Here is a 14,997-nt window from a genome sequence, read left to right as displayed (position 1 = left end):
ACATAGCGAGGCAACTGCTACCATATTCAGATGACTATAAAACATCGTTAAATATAAATTTGTGGGGCCCTTTTGTTCACTTTGCATCAAATTGTTATAACCCGCACAGCGCCGACTGAGTTTGTTGTGCCAATTCTAACCAAATGTTTGAATCCAAGCGCTGGTAAAATATAGGTTTTCCAGATCTTTGGAAACTTTGATGATGTTGATTTTTAACAGAAAGCTTGCATACAAATTGGGAGTTAACTGGTAGTTTATTTGGTTGGGAAATTGGCAGTGGTTATTTAGGTAGATAAAGGCGAATCGTTTCAATTAAAATTGAACTTTAGTTCTTTTAAATCAAACACACAAGCATAAGGAAGAATAGCGAGAATTTCCTATAAAGTAAAATCCAGTTACTACCGAGAAAACGGAAGTAAGTATTAATGTCGTAAATGAGACATGAATGGTTTTCGTAGTAAATCAATCACTCAGTAAATCAATGGTGTAGCAGAAACGTTACTTTGGTTTCTGTGCTCATACATACAAACTGCTAGGCGAAGGTATAGCAATATGACGTTGCCAGTTAAAACAGCTGTTTCATATGCGTCGGATGTCATAAAATGATACATAAAAGCTAATTATAAGCTGCCCACGACGAACTAAAGAGAATAGACGTAGGTAGGTGAAATTGCGGTGATCTAATTAAACAATTCTACTCAGAAGCATTGCGTTTAGTTCTTTAATGTTTTTGCATTAATTTTATTCTTCTTTTTTTTTTAAACACAGTTGGTTTTTTTTTGTTTTATCATTTTGAAGATTGCTTTTAGTTTATTTGATAGTCGTGTCTGATTGTATCTCTGTAAACGTTGTTATGATTAACAATATTAAAAAAACCTTTTTGAATAAGTTTAGCGGTACCAAGAGCTCTTGGCAGCACGAGTATTAATCTGTAAAAATCTAACTTTTTGTTTTGTAATAGTCGGACGTTACGCTGCTTTAAACAATTAATACTTACTTTGAGTTACGAGTGTTTTGCTAATATGGTTCTATTTATAGAAGAGAATTGATACAATTACTTTGTGAATGAACGCATGTAGAGGAAAAAAGAGAAAATAATTAGATTTGGTATTTAGTGCAAATAATTTATATAGCTAAAAGTAAACTTGCTTCGTTAAGTTTAATAATAAAACAGAAATCTTTAAAAATACAGATAACTCTTTAGTGGCGCTTTTACGTCGCAATGTGTAGGGTAAGTCCAGGATAGATGCCCCACTTTTTGAAACAGCTCTGTAACTCAGTCAGTAAGTTTTTATCAACAATTTGACCTTAGTATCTGTAAACTTCGGTCTTTCGTCTATGATATTACCATAATTATATTAGTTTAAGTTATACCGATTCTGAGTAAATACCATTTTAATTGACCTCTTAAAAGTGGGATAGACGCCTAATGTGGGGGATAGAAGACTCACTGTATGATTTCTTCAAAGGATAGATGCCTGATGCAGGGATAGATGACTCGTTAATACAGTTTTTGAATTCTAAGAATCAAAAATGCATTTTGAAATCAAACAAGCCAAGTATTATTACTTAAGACTGTTGACTAAAAATGAAATTTAATATTTTTATTAAAAATAATACATACATCCAACCCGAAAAACATAAACCTCCTTCTAGTGCAGTCGGGTAAAAAGGTTATTCGATCAGAAGGGCACCCTATTTATTACTTTCCTAAGGTTAGCCGTACTACATTCTTTTTTTCTTCTTACTTGCTACCTGTGACAAAAAGAGCAGGTTAGGATAGATGCCCCTAGGTGCATGGGATATGGCCCTAAGGGCATCTATACCCAAAAAAAATTAGGCAACTATCCTTTTAGCATAGGATTGGTGCCTTTTTTAATAAAAAATATAATAACACCAAAAATCGAATTAAACATAGCTATCCCGTATAACTTATAAGATAGTCTATCAAATTTTATAAAAATCTGCTTCATTTTGCAACTGACAAAAAAATTATCCATTATAAGATACTTACCAATATTATTTCGACGCTCGATAAGGTCTGGCCGCGGAAAATTTTTGCTCTCACTGGCTAAACGAACCCACTCTTTGATGGTTTGCGAGGCTCAAAGTGGTACGGGGAGGTCCCTTTCTATTATACGTACTATAACTTTAGGCTAAGTTGCTTGTAACATAGTAAATTTAAAATCGCGGCACCTATCCCACTGGGGCATGTATCCTGGAATTACCCTACATAATATTATTCTGTAAACCATTCAAATATTTTGTAAACACTTCATATGCCTTCTATTTATCCAACATTGGTGGGCCGAATATATTAAAAGTTGTAATAAAAATGTATACTCAAAAGCAAAAGTTTTTCGATTTGTACTTCAATCGTGATTTTCACACATAGCTATAGTCTTATTTTGTGCTATAATTAAAAGTCGATTGCGCCGTCGCGTAATTACTTGTTTTCGATAAGTACATAAATAATACAATTTTCGACTTTGACTGGTGTTTTAAAAAATCACGAAATAACAATATAACTCATTGCTATTTTCGATCGAGATTCAACTATTAAACTTTGTTCAAACTTTGATTTCATGAAAATGTGTTGGCATTTCACTGTTCAAGTTGGTCTATTAGGTTTAGACAACATCAGTCAGAGTTCGAAAGCTGTTATAAGTTCGAACTTTATCTACAACTTCTTATAAGACCTGAGGTTTGACTAGTCAAACCTAGCGCAGAATCTTCGATGTTTGACTATAACATACTTGTATACTTACTTCTTAAGTAAGTATACAATACAGTAAGGTAAAAAGACAGCGTAAGTTTATTAATTGCTTGATGAATATACATACTTTATTACAATTACTTAGTTATTAATAATATTAAGAAAACTAATAGCATAAATAACTTACAGCTAATGAAATATGAAAAAATCAATGAAACCAGAATTCGCTAAGGCAATTCGACACAATTCGCTTACAACACAAATTAATTATTAGCTCAGTTCAAACTCGCTCGACAAGAAATGACTTTTTGAATAGCCTGTACAATCTGTCGCCAGCAGTTACGCTATGAATAAGAAGATTAACAGTACTGAGTACTGCAAGGGTGTTTGCCGCGACTAGCACCGTGACAACTCAGCAAATTGGATTGTCCACTCAGTGCACTGCTTGGATTACGGATATAGTTGCTTTCCAATAAAAAAACATTGTTGAGCGGTAAATCCAATTTTTCAGAGCACTATTACTAAATGAAATCAGAAGTAAGATGCGGCATCAGTCCGAACTAGGAGATATACAGGGTGTTTGGTAAATGGGTATATGAGCCGACACTAGCCCATGTTAACATGGGCATATAAATGGTATGGTGAAGTCAGAAAATTAATATCTTCATTTTAACTATTTTAATTTTTATACAAATCGGAATTTATAAAATTTATTTTGTATGAAAATTTAAAAAAATAAAATGATGATATCAAATTTCTGACTTCACCATATCATTTATATGCCCATGTTCACATGGGCTAGTGTCGGCTCATATACCCATTTACCAAACACCCTGTATAACACTTATTTGTATGTATCATAGGAATTTCCCAATACTCGTGCACTAGCTCACTTGATGCGACATCTCAAAGTTCTACAATCTAATCTAGCAAGACACTATGCTAAGAAAGATACATCTTGCATTCACGAAATGACGTTTAAGTCTATTATTAATTGCTCGTGATCCTACGCACTCCTCCTACTAGTAATACCAGGAGTTCTTTTCCGTGATCTTGACAGAAATTTCAGTCTTTCCAATGGTCTTACTAAAATAAATAGCTCAGTGGTGCTGGTAGGGTCACGGCCAACTATATTTCTAATGGTTCTTATAATCAAAAGCCCAGTAGACTGAGTGGTGGGGTCACGGGCAAGTATTGGTTATACCATGAAACTGACCTTTGGATGGTGCAGCTTCACTGGCCAGATCAGTGGGCACCAGCTCATCGACAGCAGACGAGGTGGATGGAGCCGGCTGGTCTGGTGTATTAGTCTGCTGGATTTTGTGGCACACTTCGAAGGCTTGCCCCACTGTGCGCACGATCCTCATGGCCTGGCTCTGTGGAAAAAATGAAATTAAATATACCAGTACCTAATACTCGAAACATGACTTATCAACTTATGGATATGTATATTTTTCAATATAAATAAACAAATGTCCATGGATATTTTAAACTACGCTTCTAGTCCTAAACTAAGCAAAGCTTGTACTATGGGTACTAGACAACATATTTAAATACCTTTTTTTGTAAATACATACATATTATACACTCGCGAGCAAAAGTATGGAATTACTTACATGAAGTTGTTTCCACGCGATCTTGTGTACTAACGAATTTGTTAGGAACAAAAAAAGTGGCACCATTTTAAAGATTAAACTTTTATCTTTAAATTGATACCAAATTCATTTAAATCACNTCGATTCCAGTCAAATGACGATTTCATAGAGAGGTTGACATGAAAAAACGGTCTTCCCTCTGCGATGTGTGCCGGCGCTGTTCAGAACTTGGTCTCGGGATAAAGCCACCAGTCTCCCGAAAGCGTCTTAAAACTTTCGAAACCCAGGACTGGCTTATGTGGCGCTGACGTGCGACAGCCCGCTGGCTGAGCCCTTCTTGCAATAGTGCAACGATTTGTGCTGCTTCTGAAGGTGTAGAATCCCAGGTAAAGTGTCAAAAAAAGCGGAGATGTGCATGAATCAACATGTAAAAGCAAAAATCCGAAAACGCCTGCTTTTATAGGGGGTAAATAGGCCGCAACTCGCGACGTATCAAACAGTTCATACATGTCTTTTTCGTTACTTCTTCACATCAGCCGGGATATCTTTTTAAATACTGGTGTGATTTAAATGAATTTGGTATCAATTTAAAGATAAAAGTTTAATCTTTAAAATGGTGCCACTTTTTTTGTTACTAACAAATTCATTAGTACACAAGTTTGCGTGGAAACAACTTCATGTAAGTGATTCCATAGTTTTGCTCGCGAGTGTAGTAACACCCAGAGTCCCAGACCCATCACAGAAATTAAAATTCATCATTTCAGTTTCTGCCCGGCCGGGAATCGAACCCGGGACCTCTCGGCATAGTAGTCCATTCCGAACCACTACATCAAACGGCCGACAAAATATGAAGGGCTTTTTTCACGATCTCTGAGTAAAGTTTTGAGTAGGTACATAGTACGTTCTTCAATACTCAATTGTTTATTGCATAACCACATTAGCACATTCACAGTAGGTCTTTCAATTTAGGCAGTTATACTAGAATGTGGACACAGTCAGGGCACAGCAACTAGTTTAGGAAGGAGGCAGAACGACGATCTTAACAGTTTTAAAATAAATTAAACATACAGTAGTACTTTCTGATTAGTAGTGCACCAAAGTTTTGTCAATGTCATTCAAGACTCGTGGCTTCAAGCCTACTTGACACTTTACTCGGAGGTGGTGAACGAGGCTTCTCTTATACTTGATTAGATATAGCCTGAAAACTCATTCTAGATCAATACCTATTTATAGTCACCCACATTAAAATTTGATCTTAACGGACTAGCTTGTGAACGTCATGATGTGTTCCAAAATAATGGATTTTGTACGTCATCATTATCATTATTAATTCCACGATTCAGGCACAAAGGTCACCACGTCAACGTCTCGGCGCCGTCACGTAGTCTTTATTCCTGAACGATATTTCCAAACCCTTATTACGCATCGGCGATATTGAAAAATAGAATGTCGACGATTCGCGACGGAATCAAAATAGCATCGGAAGGAAAAGGGTGAGGAGGTGCGGGCAAGTGACACTTTACAAAGAGGAGATAAAGAGGGTCAGGGCGGCGCGGGAGATGACACGCACCTAATTAATGTGGGTCTCCGCCACAGTACAAGAGCTTCACTGGTTTACGGAACCTCGCACATTGGCCGAAAAATAACATCGGTCTAATTTTCTGGCACATACTAAGAAGGGTGAGTTGCACCATCTAATATAACGGTAACTATGACGATAACCGGTGCTTTTTGTATGGAGTTTGACAGAGTTTTGACGTTTGTTAAAGTTAAAGTTAAATGGTGCAACCCAGCCTAAAACAACATCGACCCGGGACGCCGGGTATGCATACTGCTCGGGACAATTCGTCTAAATTACAAACTTTGCACGAGACAATTGTCTTAATGAGAACGTAAACCGCATCAATCCGGGAAGTTTAAATTAATTTAGCTCTTTCATAAACATACAATAAATAAGTAAGCATTTGAATTTATTGCAAGGAAGTGCAAGCAATTTATGTTCAATCTTTAATGCACTAAAATGAGATAATAATGTATAATCAAGTTCGTATACATATTATAGTCAAACCTCGAAGTTCCGGCACTCCTAGGTTTGACTAGTCAATCCTCAGGTCTGACTAGAAGTCTTAGTCAAAGCCCAAACATTTCGGCCTTTGACTAAAGAATGTTAGTCAAACCTAGGAGTAACTAATTTGGTCAGGCAAACGTCGAAACTCAATTTGATGAAATCGGGGTTTGACTAGTCAAACCTCAATTAAGACTTTAAAGTAAACTATACTTCATTCTGTTCTGATATCCAACTTATTGTTTACACGAGCAGCTATCTCTATATGTGAAGGTACGAGTAACTAAACTTATTTACTGCGGTTGTTTATTAGTGTTTCTAGACCGATCTTGAAATTACAATTTTTTAGGGTTCTGTACCTTAGAGGATAAAGAGTTAAAACGAGACCTTATTACTATGATTTCGCTGAATTTTGACTGTCACCAGGCTCGTACTTATCTCATGAATCATTTTCAAAATATTTAATTATTTATTCACTTTAAAAATAAATAATTCGATAATAAATTAAATGTTTCATGGGAGCTTCTTTACAGCAAACGTGACTTTTTGAAGTTTTCTGCCCGATATTAAGACGTAAACAGGTGAACCCTTGAATATTCACATAATATTTAGTTTCATATTATCTACTTTAAAAATAAATCATAAAATTAAAATAAAATAAATATTTAAAGACTCCCATGCAACAATAAAAGAGTCGCACGGAACCCTTCGTGAGCAAATTCGACTCGCACTTGGCCGGTTTTCTATTAGCCGTCAACTTTTGACTGAGTCTGACAGTCGTTTCTAGGATTGACTAGGCAAAGCCCGATACAGGTTATTTAGGTTTCGACGTTTGACTGAATAGTTTAGGCACTTCTAGGTTTGACTTAGTCAAAGGCCGAAATAAGAATTCACTTCGGGGTTTGCCTGAAGGCCTTGGTCAAACCTAGGATAAACCTAAATTCCGCGAAGAGACTGCATATCGTCTTTTGACTATGACATACACAAATGAGTTTAAAATAGTGACCGTAAATATGTATAGATAAATACCTACTTACTTAAATTGCCTTTAACTTTTGAAACTCCTTTGCCAGAATAGAAACTGCACTGTTTCAATAAGATTTGACTCTTATATGTTTATACTAAACCTTTGCTAATAAAGTCATTTGGGAAGGGACGTTTGAGACACAACTACCTACTTACTTATTTATTAAAATGATACATTTTTTTCCTAAAAGTACTGAAACTGCAAATAGAAATAATGACGACCATTCCCATTTATATGGGTATGACATTATTTTATAAGATCTGAGAATCCATTGAGTGGACACAGCACTGAGACCTTGGACCGCCGCCAGAGATCGACAAGATATTCCTATACTTGTACAAAGAACCGAACGCTCAGGTAAAACTACGTTCGCGACTTTCAGCTCTATTGCTTTCGTTTTATACGTGATATCATCGCAAATTGTCTGCTGAATATTGTATATTAATTTAGTGCTGAAAGTATGAGAAAACGATATGAAGGGTCAAAGTTTAAACAATAACAATATTTACATTTACCGTTATAAGAAATTTTACTCAGTAAAATAATGGCAACAATAGAAAATCTGATTTGTAGAGTCGCAGGAAACTTGCTTATACTTATTATTTTCACTGCAGCCAACTAAGCGAAGCTTTTCTTGTGGTAACCAGGGAATAAATAATGTTTGTTTCCTTAGAAAACAGTTAAGATAATGCACACAAAAATATGTTTTGTGCCGCGGTCAATCAGCGATCATTGGCGCCCTAGTCGAGTTCCCAACTACTGTTCCAAATTAGTCATCAAATTGATTTATCAGCTTGCAATAAATGCATCAGAACTTAGGTGTAACAATATTATCATGAATGTACGCGTCGGTGTTTTTATTATTATCAATGAGGAATGCTGGACGAATACCTATCAAAACAAAAGCTCGTTGATTCAAGAGGATTTTATCATCAAAACAATTATGATACACATCCACACTTTATTATTACACTTCACATGCGAGTGCTAAAATCTATTTCAGTATACAAAAAGAACTGCGTGTTCTTTTTCTCGAGGAGCTTTTGTACATTTATTTTATATGTTTTATGATTCCCGTACGTAGGTAATTCAATACGCAGAGAGTAAGAAAATATTATTGTAAAAGAAGACTGTAACTTTACGAGAATTTTCGTATTCAATATTGTTAACCTTGGAAACTTCAGTGTAGTGTCAATTTGGTAGGTACAATCAATTCACGAAGGAGTATAAATAGACGTTTCTGCGGATTTTATCTCCTTTGGCAGAAAACTGGAGGTAAGCACGATGAACAACTTTCGACAATGATCGATGAAAGAAAATTCACAACACGTTCACTGGAATATCGAAATAATATTACACACCAATCAATAACTTCTGCAACTTTATTTAGTTTCAGCATTTTTATTGATGGTCTTGCTTATTTCACCGAACAAGTTTAACTAAACTGAAAGGGCTTTATTATAATTTAGAAGTGAATGGTAGCTATAATATTTTAATTATTTGGTATTAGTTTATTTCGTTATGCATATGAAACTTATAATAATTAAGAAGAAGTCAGATCGCACAAAAATAGGTAGGTACCTACATGATTAATGTTTTTATGGTAATTGAAAACCTTGTGATCCGATTCTCAAACTTAAGCACTCGTATTAATAATAAGTACTTAGTGCAAACCTACTCCTCAATAAAACAGGTGTTTTTCTCACGAAATACCGTTCCCGAGGGATATGTGATATTCCTTCTACTATGATATCCACCTGAACGAAGCCGCGGGCAAAGGAAGAATCTTGCCATAAATGTCATGTAACATCATTATTTTCTTTCGATTATTTAGTTTGCGTAACATTTTTTTTACTATTTAAGATACAAAGGCATTGAATATATACTAATTCATTTTCAGAACTAACGAAATACCTACCTGTCCAAAAAATGCGAAACTTCAAAAACACCTTTTCCATAGCTTCACGAAATAAACCTTTGAACTTCAAAGTTATAACAATCGGAGTTATTTGTTCATAAACAAAGTTAATAATTTCTTCGACCTTCGGAACAAAAATACCTCCACGCCAAACGTCACGTAGAGTAAGTAAAAAAAGTTAATAGCAATTTTGGGTTGATAAAGAAAGTTATTTTGGTAGTAAGGTGGAGTACAAAAAGGGCATTTCAATCACAACTTTATTAAAAGTTAGGCTATCTGAGTTTTTAATTCTATTTTGACAACTTACTTAACTACGGTTGTTAAAAAGTTGGTCAGAGTGAGACAATGACCTTTATGCGCGTATCATAATTTTGGCTACCTCACCCCGGTGGCCACGTCAGAATGCTATTTTCGTAGACATCGTCACTACACGGAGTGAGGTAAAAGAAATGCGGTTGGTTTGGTTAAAAGCTTTCATACGTGCCGGACAGGCTAGCACGCGGCGGCAATAAAGCACACGCGTGTTTATTACATGCACTCTGCTGATAGTAAATAACATTGTCTTAAAAGATAGTATCTTTTCTACACCAATTCAACCTGGTAAAATTATTAAAATGTCAGTTACACCAAAATTGTGAAGGAAATCTGAAAAGTTCACACCTGAAAATGTCCGTGTAATTGTAATTTTTTTAAAGCTAGAATTTTTTTACGTATACCATTCGAAAGAGCAGAAAAAACTAAGAAAAACTGTATATTTAACTCAAAAACCGTATTTTGTCAGTTACCCCAAGTGAACCTGCAACTGACGATACGCTGGATGACCATCATCACAAAAGGTACGACGAATGGTGACAACTTCGAGCAAGTATGAAGAAAAGTGACATCTTTTACCCATTTTAAGTCAACGTAGAGCGTAGTATGATCAAAAGACTTTTTGTAACTTCACTAGATCTTCCTTCACGATATTGGTTACGTCGAAATTAGATAGAACACGTTCATTAAATCTAAATATAAAATTCTGAAAATTTGCAGAAGTTTATAAAAGTTAAAAGAAAACAATACTCGTAAATTCTGCTTCTAAAAATTTTAATTGTCTTTGATCAAAAATACACTAATAGCGGTCTGTAGACTTAGCAACGATAGCGATATTGTAAAAATATGTCCCACTAGCTGTGCCCCGCGGTGTTACCCGCGGTAAAACGTAGCCTATGTGTTAATCCAGGGTGTCGGCTAACTCTATACCAAATTTTATTAAAATCGTTCCAGCCGTTTCACGTGAAGAAGTTGCCTTTATAATATTAGTGTGATTCTATGTTTGATCTCATCAGAAAAACAATAATCGCCGTTTGTTTTTGTTTCGTTGTGTACCAATAAATTTCAGGTAACAACGTTGTTTGGTAAACATTATACAGTGTTTACATTCATTATAGAGTTCCCCGAAGGGCGACCGAGTCCTGTTATTATAATTGGCAGTCGCTATAAGGTGAATTTATTGTAAGAGTTATTGCCACAGAAGTTATTGCTAACCTTGTATAATTTCTGAATGGGTTACAAACTCCAATTAGTCGACAAATATTTGTATTCGCGTTACGTTTACCCCATTCCCTCTATTTCGTTTCTATTACATAAATATTGTGTTGGATTAACTAAAACTTTATGGGTTAATAAAATGCTTTATTGTTAGGTGACATTTTGTAGCATTAAGGTAATTAATATGACTCTTGTCAGACGAGCGACATGTAAGAGACTGTGAAGAGGTCTGGGCGACACGTGACTTCAAATATATCGTAGAACATGACATTTTTCTTCTACGAGTACTACATGAAGTCAGGCAAAATCACCGCAATGCGCGACGCCTTCGGCGGGGCACATGTCAGTGTCGATAGAGCTTAAAGGCTCAAAAATGTCGAGCAAAAATAAAATTTTAAAATCCATTTTGTTGATGGCGCTAACGTGAAAATTCAGTGAGAAGCTGATCCTACTATCATGTTAGCGGATTAGTCGACTGCGTAAAAACTACGAATCACAATAAAAAAGCACAAAATATAACTTCGATATTTATACGAATATTTTAAATATTAGCAGCAGTTACGAATTCATATTTGTATCAATTCTAATTTGTAAAAACATACATAATATCATTGAAGTCTTGTAAAAATACAAGGTAACAACAATGTGAATTTATGTAATAAGGATTCCAAGAAAATTCTATTAGGGTAGTGTCAGTTCCTCTAATGTGCTAAGCTGCGTACCAAGAATATCAACATGAACAGTTGCACATCTTTTGTGTTAGGGCAGCTTGAATTACAATTTGGTTGTAACTGAACCTCGTTTTATTAGTCTAGATCCGCTAAAGCTTTATCTGCATTGTAGAAAAATAATTTTGAAGCTTAGCTATCTCGAACATCTTTTGCGGAACGGCAGCCTAAATGACTTAATTAATTGTTACTGAACATCATCTAATGAGCCAACCTTTTACAAGGTAAACAGGAAAAAATAACAGATTGTTCAACATAGAATTAACAGAAAGCCGATAGGAATGTTACAGGTAAATTCGTCAAGAAAACGTATAGATAGACCAGATATTCAAGGATTCGCAGAAGTTTCACCTATTGTAACTTTTCGTGGAATTAGAAGATGAAAAAATCCTTCGACATGGATAGAGTCCATTCAAATATTTACGTAAAAAACTAGGTCACTTTCAAAATAAAATACGCATACCAATGTCCGTAAATTGAAAAGTGTAAAAAACGAGCCCTTCTGTTTACTGTAAGAATGAATATCCAGTTTGTAACGTCACTAGAATTATTTTAGTTGTTTTTGTGTACGAGTTGCGTCTAATATAATTAATGTGCTGGTGAAGAATGCATCAGTAAGTTTTGCCACAATATTTGCTTTATTTCACTCCATTAGCACTTGTGTGTTGGTCTAACGCGTAAACTGTACGCAAAAGAGAATTAATGGTGGCTACCAAGACCGTTTCAGTAATACCGCGTATCTCACCGCGCCGCGGTTCCAAAATATCTCGTCATACAAACAGAACCAGTTCACTAAAGTTTTCTAAATAATAAATGAAACCGACGACGGAAGTATCGCCTTTGACGTAATAAGCGAATTAATACGCAGAAATGTCACTGGAGAGTTTGATTTATAAAAAGACTATGGCTTCCGTACACTGGCGCCAATATTTACTAATATTATAACTGCTAAATTAAGTCTGTCTGTCTGTTGCTTTTCAGGCTTAAAGACCTGAAAAGATTTAGATGAAATTTGGTATTGAGATAGTTTGAGACCCTGGAGGCTGGATAATACAAAGGATATTTTTAACCCGGTTTTCGAAAGGGAGACGTGTGCAGAGTTAAGTCTTTTTGTGACAGAACGTAATGCACGCGAGCGAAGCCACGGGCCGTTGCCAGTCACTGAATAAACACGAAGCCGGCGAAGTTAACGTTCCGTTTAATTATTTATTCCGTTGACTTTTTCAGTATGATTTTAGTTGGGTGTTGATCAAAGACAATCGTTTAATGAAATATAGCTCGGCACATTCTATGACTAACATAATGCTTAGTTACGGTTTATATTAATATTCAGGTAAATACCAGGCCGTTGCCAGAAAAAAAATTGGAGGGAATCTGGTGTTTCTATTAAATGTTTACAGTTTAATTTTGGAAGATTGTTCATTATCTTCATCATTTGGTTCATCATAGAACATAACAGAACTAAAGTAATATAACAGCACTCTAAGCTGTAACATTACAATGTTACCTTCTTTATGAATAAACATTTCGCAAACAATGTTTACAGTAGGATACTTTTTATTCTATTGTGTTTCAGTGCTGAAAAAGTTATGCCACAGAATTATTACGGGTGTACAAATAAATAGTTGCGAGTTGAAATGTTCACATACACTCGACATCAAATAAATCGCACCTCCCGCGACAAGCATTTTCAAACGTATGCATCCCCACTTCCCACCAATATTGGCACCATTTAAAAGCCTAGTTCTAACCTTCATTTCATTGAAGGAAAGGTTTTTACCCCAAAAAATGTGTCTTTAGAAGGATACAGAGTCACTTCTTCAAAAAATAGGTAGTTACGCTAGAGCCAACTTTTATGGCTATAAGACTGTTAAGTTGGGATTAATCGCTATCCATCTGTTAAAGAGGACACGTGAGATCATTATTTGGTTTTATAACCATAAAAATTGATCTCATTGATCCCATAGGTGGGCCCAAAGTGAGGTATTTTTTCAAGTCACATTTATGGTATATGTTAATCATTTATTAAGAAATTAAATGTGTTTTTCTTTAAGGATATTTATTGGGCTTTCAAATAACACCAATATTGTTGGGGCACCATGATTGTGTCAGAAGAAAATCGTTAAAGTTCGCGTCGCGGAAGGTGCGGTTTATTTGATGTTGAGTATAGTTGTAAAAATATGAAAATTATTTTAGTTAACTTATGTCTGCATGTTAAATTTAGAAGCCCTATGTATTAGTTAAGTAGGCTAAACTGCGTACCTCTAAGTCCGAATCGATTCCTTCCAGGGAAGAATGTGTTTCAGGACGTAACGACATCATATTCGGTCTCCTCGTTAAGCTGTTTACACCCATAAGCTTGTTGGACCGACCTACAGTTCCACCACCGTTACCTGTAGGCACAATTTCAGGTTCACGAAATGATAACTTTTTACGTGGTCTCTCACTACCATCTTGCACATGGATATCTTGACTACCCAATCTTTCAGAAACAGGAATCACTAATCGAGAATGCACGGATACGTCTTCAGCCGATTCAAAATGTCTTTGACCTATAGGAGATACATCATTCGGAAAACTGCCACTTTCAAACTCATTTACTTCTTCATATCGCTTAACAGCACCAACTGATAATGGTCTTGGTTTGGTCTGGAAATCTCGAGACAACCCATCGTCGATTCGACTCCTGTGTTTGGATTTACGAATTTCACTAAATTCTGGTTCTGATCGGCTGCTTTTAAGTCTGTCGTGTTTCTTCTTATCTTTTGTATCTTGTTTTGTTAACTTAGGTCGAAGTTGTTCATTTTTTGGTTTTAATGCACCGCTTAAAGAAACAAGTGTGCTTCTTGCTTTTAATAATACTTCTGTGGGTAGACTCTTCAACAAGTGGTCATTACGACGTTGTTTTGGATCTCTTTGGCTGGACATTGTCATTTATCTTGATTTACACGGCAGCTCGATTCGAAGTTCGCACCCGATATTGCGCGGTAGCGACGCACGCGCATCACACAGCGTTTCACGAAACAACTGGAGTGGTCGCGGCATAGTGAGAGCGTACGACTCGCGTCGCTTCAAAGACCGCAAATAAACATTCACGTACTTTTGGGAATCGTGTGAGAATACGTCAAGACTACTTATTGGTCACGCCTCACACACGGTTGATAGCTCCCGAAGATACAAATACATTACGAAATGGAAACATAAACTTGGACGAAAACATAAATGAAAGTTTACGACACGACGCTTCGGAAGCCAACTACAATTGTAACATAAGCCGTTGAATACCATAAAATGTTCTGACTCAATATGTTATGAGCTGAATTGAAGAGCAATGAAAGCGACCCACCGGGATTAATATGTTGTAATTAGTTAGACCAAAGTTGTTAATATGTTTACACCACCTTAATCTTCTAAATCT

The 14,997-nt window shown here is 35.8% G+C and overlaps 1 protein-coding gene across 1 annotated transcript in view; it reads right to left on the bottom strand.

The window, feature by feature from the left end:
• Window positions 1–14,667, bottom strand: part of LOC114361193 (capon-like protein) — a 40,474-nt gene extending 25,807 nt beyond the window's left edge. The window contains exons 1-2 of the mRNA XM_028316169.1: window positions 13,842–14,667; window positions 3,933–4,092 (exon numbers count right to left, since the gene is read on the bottom strand). Coding sequence (XP_028171970.1) covers window positions 3,933–4,092; window positions 13,842–14,513 — 832 coding nt within the window. The 5' untranslated portion in view covers window positions 14,514–14,667. The remainder of the gene's footprint in view (window positions 1–3,932; window positions 4,093–13,841) is intronic.
• Window positions 14,668–14,997: the final 330 nt, after the last annotated feature.

Source organism: Ostrinia furnacalis, unplaced genomic scaffold, assembly GCF_004193835.3.
Source record: "Ostrinia furnacalis isolate ACB-3 unplaced genomic scaffold, ASM419383v2 OfSCF5444, whole genome shotgun sequence".
In the NCBI taxonomy this organism is placed as follows: Eukaryota; Metazoa; Arthropoda; class Insecta; order Lepidoptera; family Crambidae; genus Ostrinia; species Ostrinia furnacalis.
This window is presented reverse-complemented; position numbering and strand designations above follow the sequence as displayed.